This window comes from Schistocerca gregaria, chromosome 2, assembly GCF_023897955.1.
Source record: "Schistocerca gregaria isolate iqSchGreg1 chromosome 2, iqSchGreg1.2, whole genome shotgun sequence".
Lineage (NCBI taxonomy): Eukaryota > Metazoa > Arthropoda > Insecta > Orthoptera > Acrididae > Schistocerca > Schistocerca gregaria.
In genome coordinates, this window is record NC_064921.1 from 341,287,335 (window position 1) to 341,308,223 (window position 20,889).

The 20,889-nt window shown below is 40.2% G+C and overlaps 1 protein-coding gene across 2 annotated transcripts in view; it reads right to left on the reverse strand.

Moving 5' to 3' along the window:
* Positions 1-2,330: 2,330 nt before the first annotated feature.
* The window catches only part of LOC126337012 (ribonuclease P protein subunit p30-like), an 81,164-nt gene continuing 62,605 nt past the window's right edge, over positions 2,331-20,889 (reverse strand). For both annotated transcript variants that reach the window (XM_050001261.1, XM_050001260.1), the window contains 2 exons: positions 18,364-18,443; positions 2,331-2,549 (listed from right to left, as the gene is read on the reverse strand). In XM_050001261.1, coding sequence (XP_049857218.1) covers positions 2,398-2,549; positions 18,364-18,443 — 232 coding nt within the window. In that variant the 3' untranslated portion in view covers positions 2,331-2,397. The remainder of the gene's footprint in view (positions 2,550-18,363; positions 18,444-20,889) is intronic.

The following is a 20,889-nucleotide window of genomic DNA, read 5'->3' on the forward strand; positions in this document are numbered from 1 at the left end:
AATGCGAATTTTCACCTGCTGGTGGCTTCTCAGGTCCTCAGTGATTGTACTTCCAAGATGTGTAATTACTCTTACTTGGCTAGTAATAATCTGTCCTATCTTAATATTTGCAATCTCCTTTCTGTGTTGATCATTATATTATTTATTTTTGCAATATTGATTCTCATCTCATGCTCCACACAAGCTTCACTCAAACCTTTTAGCATTCTCTTTGCAGTTTCTTCACTTTTTGCCAATAATACCATGTCACCAGCAAATGTTATACATTTTATTATCTTCCCACCAAGACATATTCTCTTTTTCCATCTAAGCCGTACTCTGAATTGTTCCTCCACAATCCATCTGTCCAACTTAGTATATAGCCTTCTGTTCAGTAATCTGAACAATACTTTTGTTGCACGAGAAATTAGACCAATAGCCCTATGCTTTTCACCTGTTTCAGCATTTCTCTCGTCTCACTTGGTATCATCACCATAGCAAAAAAGTTATCAGACCACTCCCCTTTGTTGTTATCTCATTACAGGTGTAGACTAGTTCCTTTCTTCCCCCGTTTTCCAAACTCTTCAACACTTCTGCTGCAAATTATTGATTCCACATACCTTCCAATTCTTCATCTCAATGCAAATAAGTAGTTTATTAATTTTACTTTTTAGTTCTTAAATATTTTGATACCATAAAGACAGCCAGCATTTCACACTGAATTTGGAGAAAACAATACTGCTGACTGCTACAAATATTTAATAAACAACTGTTTGTGCTGATATTGCACCAGGAAGGGGATCTCACCACCAACTATCCCTAAAACTGCCAAGTCCGGTATAATAATGCCGACCTCATAGCAAAACATGAAAATGCAATGAATGAGAGGAAGAATTAGAAGAAGAAGAAGAAGGAGGAGGAGGAGGAGGAGGAGGAGGAGGAGTGGGATGTGGAGAGAAAATTCTCAAAATGAAGATCTATTTCAATCCTATCCTCTCTTAAAGCTTTATTTATTTCTGTCCTCCCTACCCTAAAACAGGTTTTCCTCTGATACTTGTAACTACTAGTACTTTGTCATTCATGTCACTGCCTACCCCCATTAGGTTTCTTCTATTGGCCCAGCCAGTTTAAAGTTCTTGCCCTGTTGAGGTAAAGGCTATGCCTAGTACAATCCCATCTACTGACAGATATAACTTCATTGGTGTGGAAAGAACTATTTCATAATTAATCTGTAGTACACATAATAATCATCTATAGTGCAAAGCAAGCTTTGTAATTGCAGAAATTGAAAATATTTTATGAAACGTAGTAGTCTGTTGTTATTGTTGTGGTTGTGGTCTGCATTCTCAAGATTGGTTTGATGCAACTCTTCCATTAATCTAACTGTGCAAGCCTCTTCATCTCAGCACAATTACTGCAGCCTAGAACCATTTGAACCTGCTTATTGGCCTGTATTTTCTATCCACTCCAGTCATTATCAGTTATTTTTCTGCCCAAGCATCAAAACTCTTCTACTACTCTTGAGTGTCTCATTGCCTAAAATAATTCTCTCAGCATAATTTGCCATAATTAGAGTAATATAATATAATCCTCAAATTTGTTTCCCTTATATAGACTCCCTACATATTCCCTCTACCTTTCATCTTCATCATCTCTGTTTAGTACTGGCCTGCCATCTGAACTCTTGATATTCACACAGTTGCATAGACAATATCTATCTTTCCCTTAGTCATGCATGCTTTTACAGCCTTGCATTTGTCCTCTACTCATTCCTGCTTAGCCATTTTGCACTTTCTGTCAATCTTATTTTCTTTGATGTCTTTGTCCATTTCACCTACTTCATGTGCTGTATTTTTATGTTTTCTCCTTTCGTCAATCAAATACAGTATCTACTGTGTTATGTAAAGATTTCTACTAGGCCTTGTCTTTTTACCTATTTGATCGTCTGCTACCTTCCCTAGCTCATTTCCCAAAGCCATCCATTCATCTTCCACATCATCATGATTTATCTTGCAAATGTTCCATGCAACGTGAATCAAACTAACTAAATAAGTAAATAACTTGATTTTCCCCAGTTCCAGTGAACCATTGCCTAATGCTATCTTTGAAACTCTCAGCAACTTCCAGTACTTTCAATTTCTCCAGGTTCCATATCCTTAATTTCCTCCCTCTCTGCCATTGCTTCAGTTTCAGTCTAGTCCACGTGTCCCTGGAAATATTTGGTAGTTTAAAATCTGGTTCTGAAATTTCTGTCTTTATCATTACAAAATCAATCTTAAACCTTCTGGAATCTCCTTAACACTAATATTAGGATGGAAATATGAAGAATTTTTAAAAAAATATCACACAAATAATAACAATAATTTATGCTGATAACAGTCAAAGTTGTTTACAATAGCACAATTAAAAAGACGCATATCACTGTTTCATTTTCTTTTGTGTGGGTCCCAAATCTTCTTCCTCCATGTTCACTTCCTGGTCACACATGTTTGTTATTGACACTTCATTACTTCTTCCTGGTGATGTATCACTTTGTATACATGCAATGATCTTGCCACAACGTCGGCCATCTGTAAAATAAAATCAAGGAAACTATGTTAAATACAGTAAAAATCACTGCCAAATATTGCTGCAGTCAGAAAGGAAGGGAGGAACATTAGGGTTTGGCATGGCACTGACAGTGAAATCCTTATACAGGGTGTTACAAAAAGGTATGGCCAAACTTTCAGGAAACATTCCTCACACACAAATAAAGAAAAGATGTTATGTGGACATGTATCCGGAAAGGCTTAATTTCCATGCTAGAGCTCATTTTAGTTTTGTCAGTGTGTACTGTACTTCCTCGATTCACCGCCAGGTAATGTTGACTTCGGTGCTTGTGTTGAAATGCGACTCATTGCTCTACAGTTTGAGCAGGCATTGTTGGTGATGTCTTGATTGGGCCCCATGTTCTTCCACCTACGCTCAATGGAGCATGTTATCATGATTTCATACGGGATACTCTACCAGTGCTGCTAGAACATGTGCCTTTACAAGTACGACACAACATATGGTTCATGCACGATGGAGTTCCTGCACGTTTCAGTCGAAGTGTTCGTACGCTTCTCAACAACAGATTCACTGACCGATGGATTGGTAGAGGCGGATCAATTCCATGGCCTCCACGCTCTCCTGACCTCAACCTTCTTGACTTTCATTTATGGGGGCATTTGAAAGCTCTTGTCTACGTAACCCCGGTACCAAATGTAGAGGCTCTTCGTGCTCGTATTGTGGACGGCTGTGATACAATACGCCATTCTCCCAGGGCTGCATCAGCGCATCACAGATTCCATGCGACGGAGGGTGGATGCATGTATCCTCGCTAATGGAGAACATTTTGAACATTTCCTGTAACAAAGTGTTTGAAGTCAGGCTGGTACGTTCTGTTGTTGTGTGTTTCCATTCCATGATTAATGTGATATGAAGAGAAGTAATAAAATGAGCTCTAACATGGAAAGTAAGTGTTTCTGTACACATGTCCACATAACATATTTTCTTTCTTTGTGTGTGAAGAATGTTTCCTGAAAGTTTGGCCGTTCATTTTTGTAGCACCCTGTATATGAAGCACGAGTTCTGTTAGGTGGAGGACAATGAACAGAATTTGCAGTTTTAACCCATATGGAATCACTGGCCTTAAGTGATTCTGTCACTAAACAGAATACCTAAATCTGTATGGTTGGATTCGAATTTAAACCCCAGTCTTCCCATGTAGGTGTACAGAGTCTTGTTAATTGCACCATCTAACTCAGTACTGCTGAAGCAACAGTGTCCTGGTGACATACGAAAGAACAGTCTGTACCACATATGCTATTTCCCCCGCTACAGGTGGGAGGTAACAGGATAACGTGACAAAAAACAGTGCACAAAAGCTTCCCAACCTTAAGCAAGATAATCCATATAGTCCAAAAACTGATGTATTTTGATTTTTATTCATACATTAAACCAAAATGAATGAATAGTAGTTAAAGATTCACAGTGTTTAGAAATCAATACAGTTTCCACTTCTTGTGAAAGCAGCATGGTCCATTTCCCATTCTCTTGTTCAACAAGGAATACAGCAGATGTGCAAGCAGTATTTGTGGCAATAATATAAAAGTATATTGTACTTCATACCCTGTTGATGAAAGATATTTTTATTGTGTACATAAACACAACAGTGGTTGGCTGGTTGATTTGGTAGAGGGAACCGAACAGTGAGGCCATCAGTCTCATTGGATTAGGAAGGATGGGGAAGAAGTCGGCTGTGCCCTTTCAAATGAACCAGCCCAGCATTTGCTTGAAGTGATGTAGGCGAATCACAGAAAACCTAAATTGTGATGGCTGAACATGGGTTTGAACCGTCGTCCTCCCAAATGCGAGTTCAGTGTGCTAACCAATGCAATGCACCACCACACTCAATGTAAAGAAAAGGTTGCTTGTTCTATAATCTCGAATAACTATGCCTTTTATCAATTATATAAAAGTTGCAAGACATCTTGAGTTCATAAGATACTGTTGGGAGCAAGGTAAGTGACAAAGCACTTGTTTATTTAGACAAGAAAGAAGACGAAAATCATCTGTGGCATTTCAGATGAAAAATCTGGACACAGCCCTGAAGTGGGTTAAGGAAGCAATGGAAAACTAAAATCTAGATGGGTGTTTATAATTTTATGCCTACTATTTTCATAGCAAAAACAGTGGTTCAACAGACATACACCAGTAGGATCAGCTATGGTTTTTATTAAGAAACTATTCCATGACTCACTTGACACAATTCAAGTACATAAAACATAACAAACAGGGAAGTAACACTGGAAGTGAAACTAAGGGTATGCAATGTATAGAATATCTATCCCACTATCTTGCCTGAATATCCTTTTAAACAAATAATTATACCTTGCATAGGCAACAGTAACAGCATTATTGACACAAAGTAAGACAATGAATGTATTTAGGAGAATATATACTTACCCAATGACAAAACATGAACAACTAAACCAGGTCGGATCACACTTTAAAAATATTGATGACTATCAATATCATATATGAGTCAGCCTCCATAATCCCATACCAATAATCCATGCCGAATTTGAAAACCTAATTCAATAACCTCATCCCAAGGCTTAACTTATTTCTGCTTTAGTTGGTCAGCATCTAGTGGAGCAGGTTAGTACCCAGGACGTTGTGTAACATTTGCTCAATGAAGTAACACAGTTGCGTCTTAAAGAGATAGTGAAACTGAATGAAGAAGAGAAGGTGAAAATTTTGATAAGACTTGATCTTGAGGTCTTATCCCTGGTGTGTAGTGCTATAACTTTATCACCTTACTTTCTGAAAAACCTGCAGGCTGCATACATCACAATGTTTTTCAAGAACTGAAAACAGTAACAGCTCCAGGACAGTAGAGTGAGGAAAAGTTGTTAAGGGAAACACATTGTAAATCAGTGGGTACGGCATACAAATTTATGAGACGGTATGAAAAACTGAGGGATGTACTATGTTATTGGAAAAGAAGTCCGTATTACAGGGAACAATAGAACAATATCACACAGAAGAGCAGTGAAGGTCTTAAGCAGTTTATGGATTGGATTAGGAGAATAAATGCTCAGACCTGTGAGTTCAGGAGAAATGGAAGTGTGAATGAGGCAATAACCTACAAGGCACAGCCGTGTTCTTTATACATTATCCAGAGGGTTACCAGGTCATAGCTAACTGTTTTACTGGATGGACAGCAGAAGTGCCCTCTAGGTGCTAAAGCAGAGATAACCACACTGTCATAAGCAATTTCCGAAGGCCCAGGAAGCCAGCTAAACATGTGTGGAAGCTAGCCACAAAGGGTGTATGGTCCCTCTAGTTAAGATTTCCTGGATAAGATTCCACAGGAATGGGGAAGGTACTCTGGATTGCTGCTGGCACAAAAATGCCAGTGCACACATAATTTATGCTAGAGACCCTGCCAGAGAATGAAGAACTGGACAGGAGGAAATGTTTTATGGAGCAGAGTATATCATGTGCTGTAGAAGGGCATTCAGGTTTTATAATGCCTGTTGCCACTGACAATTTTGGTGAAGAGAAAGGATTGCTATAATGTGATAACCTAATAGACAGTTTGGAAGTAGTAGAAGTGGATGAATTCAGATGGGAGCTAGATGCACAAAGCTCATACCAGGGAAACCACTCCATCACATTATGAGAAAATCTGTATGCTTACAGAAAAGGGAGAGGAAATAATTTGTTGATTTATTAACATAATGTGCTGCACTGTTTGATATGGAAGACCCAGTACTGGCCACCTCTATAATGTACCACTGTATACTGACTAGGATTGCATTGCCTTTTTATAGGAAGCAGTACCACTACCAAAAATAGGTGGTGGAGGAGAGTCACAGCCTGCAGTTGCATGACAATGTCATAGACAAATGCACCAGCTCACAGGTCTCTCCAACTGTGCATGTGCCTAAAAGGTGCTGAGACAGAGCCAGACCTTATTGGTTCTGTTATGATTACTGTCACTTGTACCAGTGCACAACAAATCACAAAGATGCTACACAAACTGCGGCAATGTAGTTACTTCAACACTGTGACTTTACAAAATATATACCATCAACTACAATTAATGCCATAATATTGGAATAAAACATCTCCGCAGGCTATTATCAGTGTCATTGATTGCCTTCCAGGTTGGAGCACACTCCAGAGGCATTCTACAATATTTGAAGCCTGATAAGTGCATTGTGTACCTGGATGACATAATAGCATCTTTCAGTGACATTTAGGAACATACTAACCATTTGTGTCACTTACTGGAAAGACTAAAACATGTCTGACTGAAATGAAGCTTAGTGAAATGCCACTTTCTCAATGAAATCAGTTATCTACAGCATGTCATCAGCCACAAATCTGCCCTGACCCTTGGTTACTAAAAGCAGTGCAAGGATCAAGAATTACCTGCTCCTCTGAACTGTATGCTCCAACATACCACAGATACAGATATTGTGCAGTGCCCTAACAGCCTGCATGTAGCTTTTCTGTAGTATAATTTACCCTTGCAACCATTAAGGAATGGAAACAATAACCAAATGGGACAGGTGTAACTAAGCATAACCTTAGATTTGCATCAGGACTGTTGTTAGGCACAACTAAGAATACATGTCTTGTGCTTAACATTGAGAGATGCTCAACTAAATAACTATGTACTACTTCTGTGAGTTATAAACTACAATTTATTGATTTTGTGTAGAATGATGACACACAAGCAAGTTTAGCATGTGAGTTCGGTGTACATAAAGAAATAATTAGGAATGGATTAAAGAAGAAAATAACCTTTCAGGTTTTGTAAATTCAGTTGAAAGTGATGTGGGAATGGACAGGAAAAGAATGGAAATAGCAAAAGACAGTGAACTTGATGAACATCTTAATAGATGGGTTTTAATAAAGTAAAATGAAGGTGTCCTACTTTATGAGCCAACTGATACAGCCCAAACTACAAATTTTCACTTTGATTTACATGGCAATTTGAATCTGCTTCACACTGTCCTGAAATTCTATATAAAGCAATCGTAGCTTTGATCCCTGCCTATATAATAGTGACGAAAGAGCACTTTATTATTAACTGCTTCCTATCAGACCTTTCAGTGTAAAATGTTCAGGAAATAAGACAAGTTTTAAAATGAATAAAAACAGTACTGTCTTCTTTGCCATAAATAAATCAGATACCCATAAGTTAAAAACACTTTCTGCAGGCAACAGGAAAAGTCTGAGATACTTAATATGTAAACATGTCATCAATACAGTTCAATTATATGCAAAGAATGCTTGAATGACATGTGAAATCTTTGTAGAGAAGATTCAAGAGTTAGTTCCATCAGTCAGAAAGCACCGCTCATCACTCAAGCTGAGAAAAGAAGCTTACTGATCTTGGATCAATGTCTAGTTCATCCACCTGCTCATGTATTGCAGTCAGAAGATAGAAAAATAAAACTTTGTGTTTGCAAAACACACACACACACACACACACACACACACACACACACACACACACACACACACACACACACACACACACCATGTGAGTATATAAGGCTCATTATCACGTTGACTGCTCACTTCAGCAGATAAAAAAATGGAAATGTTCTTGAAATTTGTAAATCTGATGACTTGCTTATTCAGTAAGTGTGCTGTGGAAAAGAATCAGTCTGACCAGTATTAGGAATTGCTGGAACAAGTGTTTCATTGAACAATACACAGCAGATGAATAATATACTGACACAGGTTTCAACAACAATGACATCCAGTCTGCACATGAAGTTCTGTAGTATTGTACTGATCTTGAAGTCTTGAACTCTTGAGCAGTCATCAATGAGAAACTGAATTTAGAGATCACAGACGACAAATACATTACTGATGCTGTAATAAATTATGCTGCCAGTGCAGTCAAAAATAAGGAGGAGAAGGATGAAAGCATAGAAGATGTTCTCAGTAAATGTGAAATATTGAATAATATAAACAAAATAATTATGTGGATGGAAAGGCAAGGCAATATAAACTATACTCAGTTGCTTTACCTAATGAACATAAGATAATACCCATAAAAGAAAATTCATGAAGTGACTATCTGAAAAAAGTTAGTGGTCTTCTTTACAGCAGTAGAAAAATAAAACTACACAGCTTACTGACAGTGTTGTAAAAAGTCTGTATATTGAGTGTATTTTTTACATGGTAGTGCTGTACAATATTTTATTTGGAACTACTGTTGTGTTACAGTTCGGTCACCATTTGAGTGAAGTTTATTTAACTTGTGTATTTAGTAAATTTTTTAAATGTTTTATTTCTAATGCTCTTTAAATTTAAATACTGTAGAAAATACAGAAGCATATAACACTGCATTGTGTCCAAACTTTCCATACTATTTTTGTCATTCCACAGCTCACTCTTTATATATAGCAATTATGCTATAACGAGGGGGTTTAGCAAGTCCCCAACGCTTGTGTTATATAGGACTTCTACTGTATTACCAATAGTTCATAAGGAGGCTTTCATATAGCTGAAGAGTCATCTGGCGCCACAGACTGTTCTTATATAACCCAGCTACTAAAAGCCATTCATCTTGTCAAGTGGTGCAAGCAAATACACTTATACACGGCATTCCATATTTTAATGCTACCTTTCAGGGCATCATTTAAAAGTGCTTACAGGCCATGCTACACTTAAACGGCTATGAAGGATCCCAACAACTATTTAATGATGAGGTGCTGAAATCGAGCGAGTCTGAGACTGAAGTGGTACACTGCCTTAAAAAAAATGGCAAATGCAGAGGTGTTGAGTAACACACAAAACTCCAGTATTCATCTTCTCCATCACAGCACGACTTCATGACCTGAAGTTAAATCATTAATGGCTAAAATCCTACCTGCACAAAGAATTAAAGTTCTTTTATCAATGTTGCAAAAAACATTTAAAAATAGAGACAGTGATAAATTGGATTCATGCTTTGTCAGAAGGCACATGATCATCTAACAATAGCATGGAGGCACCGAGATATATCAATGCATATCTCAAGCACGCAGTCCCACAGGTTCACCAGGAAGATGGGTCAGTTGTTTTCTGGCTAGTATCACAACTATGGGTGAGTTGAGGGCTGTGCAGTATTTGGTCAGGGACCTCAATGTATCCTCTAGCAATACAGCCAACATTTTCACAATGGATTCATATATCACCCACCTCTTGAACATTTTACTCCAGTATGTAGGGATCTATAAAAGAAATTATTCAGATAGTGAAGGGAGACGAAAATTTAACAGTAATGGGTGACTGGAATTCGAGTGTAGGAAAAGGGAGAGAAGGAAACATAGTAGGTGAATATGGATTGGGGCTAAGAAATGAAAGAGGAAGCCGCCTAGTAGAATTTTGCACAGAGCACAACTTAATCATAGCTAACACTTGGTTTAAGAATCATGAAAGAAGGTTGTATACGTGGAAGAACCCTGGAGATACTAAAAGGTATCAGATAGATTATATAATGGTAAGACAGAGATTCAGGAACCAGGTTTTAAGTTGTAAGACATTTCCAGGGGCAGATGTGGACTCTGACCACAATCTATTGGTTATGACCTGTAGATTAAAACTGAAGAAACTGCAAAAATGTGAGAAATTAAGGAGATGGGACCTGGATAAACTGAAAGAACCAGAGGTTGTACAGAGTTTCAGAGAGAGCATTAGGGAACAATTGACAGGAATAGGGGAAAGAAATACAGTAGAAGAAGAATGGGTAGCTCTGAGGGATGTAGTAGTGAAGGCAGCAGAGGATAAAGTAGGTACAAAGATGAGCGCTGCTAGAAATCCTTGGGTAACAGAAGAAATATTGAATTTAATTGATGAAAGGAGAAAATATAAAAATGCAGTAAATGAAGCAGGCAAAAAGGAATACAAACGTCTCAAAAATGAGATCGACAGGAAGTGCAAAATGGCTAAACAGGGATGGCTAGAGGACAAATGTAAGGATGTAGAAGCTTATCTCACTAGGGGTAAGATAGATACTGCCTACAGGAAAATTAAAGAGACCTTTGGAGAGAAGAGAACCACGTGTATGAATATCAAGAGGTCAGATGGCAGCCCAGTTCTAAGCAAAGAAGGGAAGGCAGAAAGGTGTAAGGAGTATATAGAAGGCTTATACAAGGGTGATGTACTTGAGGACAATATTATGGAAATAGAAGAGGATGTAGATGAAGACGAAATGGGAGATACGATACTGCGTGAAGAGTTTGACAGAGCACTGAAAGACCTGAGTCGAAACAAGGCCCCCGGAGTAGACAACATTCCATTAGAACTACTGACGGCCTTGGGAGAGCCAGTCATGACAAAACTCTACCAGCTGGTGAGCAAGATGTATGTGACAGGCGAAATACCCTCAGACTTCAAGAAGAATATAATAATTCCAATCCCAAAGAAAGCAGGTGCTGACAGATGTGAAAATTACCGAACTATCAGTTTAATAAGCCACGGCTGCAAAATACTAATGCGAATTCTTTACAGACGAATGGAAAAACTGGTAGATGCAGACCTCGGGGAGGATCAGTTTGGATTCCGTCGAAATGTTGGAACACGTGAGGCAATACTGACCTTACGACTTATCTTAGAAGAAAGATTAAGAAAAGGCAAACCTACGTTTCTAGCATTTGTAGACTTAGAGAAAGCTTTTGACAATGTTGACTGGAATACTCTTTTTCAAATTCTGAAGGTGGCAGGGGTAAAATACAGGGAGCGAAAGGTTATTTATAATTTGTACAGAAACCAGATGGCAGTCATAAGAGTCGAGGGGCATGAAAGGGAAGCAGTGGTTGGGAAAGGAGTGAGACAGGGTTGTAGCCTCTCCCCGATGTTATTCAATCTGTACATTGAGCAAGCAGTAAAGGAAACAAAAGAAAAATTTGGAGTAGGTATTAAAATTCATGGAGACGAAGTAAAAACTTTGAGGTTCGCCGATGACATTGTAATTCTGTCAGAGACGGCAAAGGACTTGGAAGAGCAGTTGAACGGAATGGACAGTGTCTTGAAAGGAGGATATAAGATGAACATTAACAAAAGCAAAACGAGGATAATGGAATGTAGTCAAATTAAATCGGGTGATGCTGAGGGAATTAGATTAGGAAATGAGACACTTAAAGTAGTAAAGGAGTTTTGCTATTTAGGAAGTAAAATAACTGATGATGGTCGAAGTAGAGAGGATATAAAATGTAGACTGGCAATGCCAAGGAAAGCGTTTCTGAAGAAGAGAAATTTGTTAACATCGAATATAGATTTATGTATCAGGAAGTCGTTTCTGAAAGTATTTGTTTGGAGTGTAGCCATGTATGGAAGTGAAACATGGACGATAACTAGTTTGGACAAGAAGAGAATAGAAGCTTTCGAAACGTGGTGCTACAGAAGAATACTGAAGATAAGGTGGATAGATCACGTAACTAATGAGGAGATATTGAATAGGATTGGGGAGAAGAGAAGTTTGTGGCACAACTTGACTAGAAGAAGGGATCGGTTGGTAGGACATGTTTTGAGGCATCAAGGGATCACAAATTTAGCATTGGAGGGCAGCGTGGAGGGTAAAAATCGTAGAGGGAGACCGAGAGATGAGTACACTAAGCAGATTCAGAAGGATGTAGGTTGCAGTAGGTACTGTGAGATGAAGCAGCTTGCACAGGATAGAGTAGCATGGAGAGCTGCATCAAACCAGTCTCAGGACTGAAGACAACAACAACAAACAACAATGTAGGGATCTAGAGACTGAAATGGCTTGTGGTTACCTTCTGACATGAAACTGACTGAGCAGGCTTGGGGTCAGTCAAGGCTTCCTCAGTATCATCACTGGAACCCTCTTCACATACTGGGTGACATCAGAAGGGCTACTGTTCAAGAGTGGGACAATCTTGAGCCGCAATGTCTCGACATAATTGTGGACAGCAAGCCATGGACGATTCAAGCATGTTCCACCACATTGGAACAATATGGTGTTGAATGTCACCAAGAAGCCAGGTTTTGTTTCACAGATACGAACTTTCAAAACATTGTCTTTATTTACTTCTCTTGTTTTTATTTCACAGCGAAGTTATTTCTTTACATAAATAAGGCTTATTCTCTCATTCCCCAGATGCCTTGAGTCACACACACACACACACACACACACACACACACACAGAGAGAGAGAGAGAGAGAGAGAGAGAGAGAGAGAGAGAGAGAGAGAGAGAGCTCTCCTGATTTATTTGTAGCAAATCATTTTCAACATGATTACAACACCAGAAATCAAAACAATTTTATGCTGCCCACCCACCGTTTGAAGCTTTATGCTCAAACTCCACATTATATGGGTTTTAAAATTTATAACAAAGTGAAAGGAAGAGAACTTCTCAGCAAAAATTTAGAAACACTGAAAATGAATCCTTATATGAGAAATTAATGCAGAAATGTTACTATTCAGTAGAAGAATTAGGACTGTTATTCTTAAAAGTCTGTTACTTTTGAAGAAAAATTATTAATTGCTTAATTAAGTAATTATTCAGTACTGCATATTCTATTACTGGTATTATAAGAAAAAATGTAAACCAGTTTTTGTGTTTTGATGAGTCTCCTGTACTTCAAGTCAATGGCTCGAAATTGTATGTTACGAGACAATGAACTTCTATTTCTGAGTGATGGAGAGAAGGAGGATGCTGGGATGGCGAGGGGGAAGGAGAGGGATAACAGGATAGAGGCGGGGCACAGTAAAGGTTGCTTGTGGGAGTGTGCAGGGATGCGGTGGAGAAGAGGGTAGGGCAGCTAGGTGCAATCGGCAATTTAGGAGAAGGAACGGGGGTGCACGGGTGATGGGGCAAAGTAAAAAGACTGTGGGTGTGTTGGTGGAATAGAGGGTTGTGTAATGCTGAAATGGAAACAGGGAAGGGTCTAGATGGGTAAGGACAATGACTAATGAAGGTTGAGACCAGGAGGGTTACAGGAATGTAGGATATTGCACGGAAAGGTCCGACTTATGCAGTTAAGAAAAGCTCTTGTTGGTGGGAAGGATCCAGATGGAACAGGCTGCGAAGCAGTCACTGAAATGAGGAACGTCCTGTTGAGCAGTCCGCTCAGCAGCAGGGTGGTCCTTGTTTCTTGGCCACAGTTTGTCAGTGACCACTCATGTGGACAGACAACTTGTTGGTTATAATGGCCATGTAGAATGCAGCACAGTGGTTGCAGCTTAGCTTATCGATCACATGACTGGCTTCACAGATAGCCCTGCATTTGATGGGACAGATGACGCTTGGGTAGGACTGAGGTAGGTGGTGGTGGGACAATATATGGAATAGGTCTTGCATCTAGGTCTGTTACAGGGATATGAGCCCAGAGGCATGTGGTTGGTAGCAGGGAGGGGTAGGGATGAACAAGGACAATGTGTAGGAAGGATAGTGAATACGACATTCCTCATTTCAGGGTACATGAAAGGTAGTCAAAACCCTGGTGGAGAACATAATTCAGTTGCTCCAGTCCTAGGTGGTACTGAGTCATGAGGGGAATCCTCCTCTGTGGCCAGATGATGGGACTTTGGGAAATGGAGGTAGGTGAGAGGAGATATAATGAATTGGAGATCTGTTTTTGTACAAAGTTGTCACCCAGTACTTATGGTCTGTGAAGGCCTCACTGACACCCTTGGTATATTTTGAGAGGGACCACCCAGGACTTCTTGGTATGGAGTGGGTGGTAGCTGTCGAAGTGGACATATTGCTTGTGGGCACTGGGTTTGATATGGATGGAGGTACTGATGTAGCCATCTTTGAGGTGGAGGTCAACATCCAGGAAGGTGGCTTGTTGGGCTGAGTAGGACTAGGTGAAGCAAATGGCAGAGAAGGTGTTGAGGTTCTGGAGAAATGTGGATAGGGTGTTCCCTCAATCCACATCACGAAGAAGTCATCAATGAATCGGAACCAGGAGAGGAGTTTGGGATTCTGGGCGTTTATGAAGGATTCCTCTAGATGGCCCATGAATAGGTCAGCATACGATGGTGCCATATAGGAGCCCACAGCCATACCCCGGAATTGTTTGTAGGTAATGCCTTCAAAGGAAAAGTAATTGCGGGTGAGGATATTGTTAGTCTTGGAGATTAGGAAGGAGGTTTTAGGTTTGGAATCTGTTCGGCATTGGGAATGGCAGTGTTCTGTACCAGTAAGAATGTAAAGTGTAAAGGGAGATGGCATCAACAGTGCCGAGCAAGGCACCTTGTGGTAAAGGAACAGGAACTGTGGAGAACTGATGGAAGAAATGGTTGGTATCTTTTATATAGGAGGGTAGGTTGCGGGTAATAGGCTTAAGGTGTTGGTGTATGACAGCAGAGATTCCTCTGTTGGGACACAGAAACTGGTCACAATGGGGCATACGAGTGGTTGGGTTTACAGACTTTAGGAATCATGCAGAAGGTAAGAGTGCAGGGAGTGGTAGGGGTGAAGAGAGTGATGGACTTATGGAAGAGGTTCTAGAATGGGCCTAAGGATTTGAAGAGACTGGAGACCCTGTTAGATTTCTGGAGTAGGGTCCCTGTGGTAGGGTTTGTAGCTGAATGAATCTGGTAGCTGACGAGTCCTTCTGCCAGGTATTCCTTGCAGTTCAAAAGAACAATGGTGGAGCCTTTGTCAGCATGTAATATTATAAGGTCGGGGTCAGTTTTTAGGTGGTGGATTGTGATTGTTTCTGTGAATGTAAGGTTAGTTTGCATGTTGAAGGATTTGGGAAATGATGGTGAGGCCAGGTTCGAGGTTAAGAAATTCTGAAAAGTTAACAGGTGTGATGTGGGGGCAGTGAGGGTGGATCAGAGTTGGATGGAGGAATGAACTAATTTGGGCAGGGTTCAACATTGTCCTTTGGTTGAGTCTGATTGGTAGTGTTGGTGGCAAGAAAATGTTTCCACTGTGAGGCTGCAGGAAAGAAAGAATGTCTTTAACAAGTCCTGCATGACTGAATTTGGGAGTGGGTAACATGTGAAGCCTTTGGAAAAGATTGATACTTCTGCAGCACTAAGGCTTTTGGAGGAAAGGCTCATGACTGTATTCCAGATCCATTTGGATTCTGGATTCTGTATTCTGTATGGTGGTAGGAGGGAATTTTTGAGGGTAGGGTACATGTAGTAGGTCTGCGAATGGGGTTTCTCAGCTATGAGGAAATGTGAGGGAGGTTGTAGAGGTGGTGGATATTGGCAATCCAAGGCAGGACTAGAAAGTGAACAGAGTGGAGAGTTTTTTGAGGTGGCGTTGTGGATTTTGCTCTAGGTCCTGGGGGGGGGGGGGGGGGGCAATAGTTTCAACATGTGATACGAGATACTGGAATTTGGGAATGAAGGGCAGGATAATTTTGCTGATAGAGAGAGCTACTGCAAGGAAGTTTGGGCCTGATCGATATGGTTTTATAGGACTATGTTGGTGAGGGCTAAGAACTGGTGGAATCTGAACAGATGGAGATCACTGTGGAAGGATAGGTGGCAGCAGGAGATTGGTAATTTGATAGTAAGGCCATTTGGGGTGATTCCATGAGCCAAGCAACACTGCAGGAATAGTATGTGGAACTGGGTTCTGGCTAGGGATAAGGAAACGTTTCTGTACTGATGCATATAGAAGGAACAAGGATCATGGTGATGGATACAAATACATAAAAATATGTAAATAACATAGAAATATGCCTGAACAAATTCATAAAAACACCCAAAACGTGCGAAAAATCTTGAAAAGGATGAAACAGATTAAATAAGGCGAAACTAGATGAAATCAGAAGAAGTAAGCCGATAACAAAAGGAAAAAACCAACTGAAATTGGCTTGAATGCACAAAGAGATCAAAGAAAAAATAAAATAAAAAGATTGTAATTTGGGTGGATAAGTGTGAAAAAGAGGAACAGATGTGACTAGATTAGGCGAATTTAAATACTGGAACAGAGAGGAGAAAGAGTGGGGGGGGGGGGGGGGGGGGCTTGGTGGATGGGGCACAAGTTCATGTGGCATAGGAAGGTACAACAAATAATATGCAAAAATACTCAGAGTGACATGGGAAGAGTGATCAATTTGAAGGTACTGGTATAGGATATATGATATCGGCAGGAGTGATGTGGTCTTGTTGCTGTCTGTTATGCATGGCCAAGATGGTTCATATGGTGTGGCTTGTAAGCAGAGCATGCAGTTCAGTTTGCAAGGTAACAAGAAAAAAAACATGAAAGAAGAGAAAGAATGATGGACACTGAGTATAGTAATGCATTAGAAAATAGTAACAAAGGGAAACAGTACTGGGTTACAGGATGGGAAAAAAAAAAAAAAAAAAAAAAAAAAAAAAAAAACCTACAGGCACAATCAAACAATGGAAAATCCAGCATTGAATGTAAACACTATTATGAAAAGGATAGTTGCTACTGACCACGTAGCAGAGATGCTGAGTCGCAGATAGGTACAACAAAAAGACTGTCAGAAAGTGAGTTTTCGGCCAATTAGGCCTTCGTCAGAAATACATCACACACACACACACACACACACACACACACACACACACACACACACACACACACACATGGCCACAGTCGCTGGCTGCTGAAGCCAAACAGTGAGCAGCAGCGCATGATGGGAGAAGCAACTGAGTGGTGGGGATAAGGAGGTTGGGATGGGGAGGGATAGCAGGATAGGGGCAAGGGATGGTAAAGTGCAGCATGTGGATAGTACAGGGACGAGGTGGAGAGAGGGTAGAACAGCAAAGTGCAATCAGAAGGTTAATAGGAGGGGCATGAGAGGGGGGAGGGGAGTAATGGAAAAGGAGAGAAGTAAAAAGACTGAGTGTGTTGGTGGGATAGAGGATTGTCTAGTGCTGGAATGTGAATAGAGAAGGTTCTAGACGAGTAAGGACAATGACTAGCAAATATATATAGGAAGATGGTATCGTACTGTCTTCCTACAGATAAGGCTTACCAACAAATGATCTTCAGTGTGAATGCACTCACATTGCTCAAACTCTTACAAGAATCGGTAGCTTGATGGCCACAAGTAATGAATATAGCGAGCAGTGCCACTACAATGTAGTGTGTGGACAGTAAATTGGAAATGTGGGTCTCGTGGGGAGCGTGCTGGAGATAAATCCCTGTAGCTGCATTATCCTGTGTGTCCTCGTTGGCTCAGTCGGACAGAGCATCTGCATGTAAGCAGGAGATCCCGGGTTCGAGTCCTGGTCGGGGCACACATTTTCAACTGTCCCCGTTGATATTTATCAATGCCCGTAAGCAGCTAATGGTCTGTATTTCATTGTAATTTCATGACTAACAAAGGTTGAGGCCAGGGGGGTTATGGGAACATAGGATATTAATTTTAAGGGTTCCCCTGAAGATACTTCCCAAGGGAGTAGGAGCAACTGACCAACAGAAAGTTCTTTACATCAGTCTTGAATTCCAATACATTATGCACAAGACATTTGAATATCTTACTCCTGCATATCAAACACGTTATGGTGCCCCGTATCTACCTTATATCAAATTTTTGTGATTAATTTTAATAGGGTTCTATAGGTGGCATCAAAAGACTTAATGTCTCATGAATTTCCATTTACACAAGAGAACTTTTTTGGACATTAGTTTCTGAAAGTGAGTTAGGAAATACTGGTTACTTAATAAGGTTAGTTTTTTGCAGCTTTCAAGAAGCACATTTGTAGAATGAAAAACTGCATTCTTTACCTATTCAAAGAAGTTGTTGAAGTTGCAAAAAGCTAACACTGTCGTGAAAATTCAACAGAATCCAAAAGTTTGTCAGTAAGTGCACCTAGAGAAAACATGCATACTTGGAAGTAAACTCTAAATTAGTTTAGAACAAAACACTATATACTGGTACCTGCATGTGTAAGTAAGGATCTGCATGTAGAGCTAACTGCTTTCTTTGTCTGTTCCTCACTCAGGCCAAAAATTAACCCTCTGAGTCAGTGTTAAGGCAAAATATTAAACGAAAAATAAACTAAAAAAATTTCATATTTTAATTTTTGAGGTCATGAGATACAGATGTGCACCTACAAAAGTATGATAAAATTCTAGGCCTCAGACACTGCACTTCAGTTACAAACAACAAAAAAACACACACACACACACACACACGAGCAAGAGAAGGGGAAAGAGAGGGAGAGAGAGGGAGAGAGAGGGAGAGAGAGGGAGAGAGAGAGAGAGAGAGAGAATGTGCCCATGTACCAGCTCGTTTGTGCTAATAATTCTTTTCTACATGTCTCTCTGCTAATCAGTACATTTTCTATTTTGTGAGCAGTGATCTATCATCATACACATGATTATATGCTATTGTAGAGAACTGGTTGTTTTTCACTTTATTTCAGTTTCTTGGTAGAATTATGTTAAAAGAAGATACCTGTTTAACATAATACTATTTGCACACTCAAATAAACTCATTACAGTGCAGATATATAACTCAAGCATTCGAAATAAATATATGTAAATTAACAAAATGGAAAGAAACAGTAACGATAAGTTAAACAATATAGCCACCTAAAAAGTCTATGGTATTTTCTGTATCCGGAGAAAAATATTCACTCAATGCAGCTAAAAAAACATTTTCAAAACAAATTTTTAGAAAATACTATTTTCAGTAACAAAGAACCATAATAAACAGCACAATGACAGGGAGGTAATCAACCACAGCTTTCTGATGCTAAAAGTACTTAGAGGCCCACCACAAGACTTCTTACCAGTAGGTTCGATCAATACATGGGTATTATATAGATATTCTGTGAACTCAAATGGAAATCCCTGGGAAGAAGACATTCTTTTTGCAAAATACTATTGAGAAACTATAGAGAATCAGCATTTATGACAGAATGCAGAATGGTTATCCCATCACCAATGTTTATCTCACGTAGGGACCACGAAGAAGAATAAGAGAAATCAAACATTGTACAGAAGTTTACAATCATTTACGCCCCTTACTCCACTTATGAGTGGAACAGGAAAGGGAACGACTAGCAGTGGTACTAGATATCCTTGCCATACACCATATGGTGGCTTACAGAATATGTATGTAGAGCTACACTGATCAGCTGGTATGTCTGCCTTCGGCACATACAACAGCAGCGATGTGTTGTGGCTTGGAGGCAATGAGGCCTTGGTAGGTCACTGGAGGGAATTGGCACAGCATCTACACACACAAGTCACCTAATTACTGTAAGTTCCAGTTAGGGGGGTGATGAGCTTTGACACCACATTCAATCACATCCCAGATGTGTGTGATGGGGTTCAGATCTGGTGAGCTGGAGGAGAGCACATCAAGTGCAACTTACCGCTGTGTTCTTGAACCACTCCATCACACTCATGACCTTGTGACATGGTGTATTATATTGTTGAAAAATACCACTGCTATCGGGAAACACTATCTTCTTGAAGGGATGTAAGTCATCTGCAAGCAGTGTATGATACTCCTTGGCCGTCATGGTGCCTTGCATGAGCTCCACTGGACCTATGGATGCCCACATGAATGTTCCCCAGAGCATAACGGAGCTGCCGCCAGCTAGTCTCTGGGCCGCAGTGGCAGGTGTAAAGCAGTTGTTCCCCTGCAAGACTCATGCCTACCCATCAGCATCTCTACTCTGCATACCAGACTATGCAATGCTCTGCCGCTGTGTCAATGGTCACATGCTCATTTCAGTCGTAGTTGCCAATGTCACAGTGTTAAGGATGGTACATGCACGGGTCATCGGCTGTGGAGGCCCATTGTTAGGAGTGATCGGTGCACTGTGTGTTCGGAAACTTTTTGCACTCTGCTCACCATTAAAGTCCGATTTTAATTCCGCCAGAGTTCACCACCTGTCCTGTTTTACCAGTCTGCCCAGTCAACAATGTCTGACACCTGTAATGAGGGGTGGCTGCCCAACCCCATGATGTATGGATGTGGTTTCACCATATACTGAAGACGCTCCCCACAGCACTCCTCAAACACCCGAAAAGTTGTGCAGTTTCTGAAGTGTTTGTGCTAAACCTCTGGGCCATCACAATCTGTCCTTGGGCTAACTCAGATATATTGCGCACCTTCTCCTTTCTACACACAGACAGTACGCTAACTGATACTAAATGCACTGTGCATGTGTCTGACTAGCAGCCCTTCCTTCCCACATGATGCTGCTATTGCCTGGATGGGTTTATATCGATTGCAGGTCGGGGGGTCATAATGTTCTGACTGATCAGTATATATTCCATGGACAATTAGTGTCATGTTGTAACAAGATATCATTAAATATCAATCTACATTATTCCATTTGATAGTAAGCAGTAGTGAGTTTCGAGAAGTCTGACTAAGAAGCACTAGTGACAGCTGTTCTCTTTACCAACGGTGTCCTATGATCATGGGTCATAGCTTGTTGATACC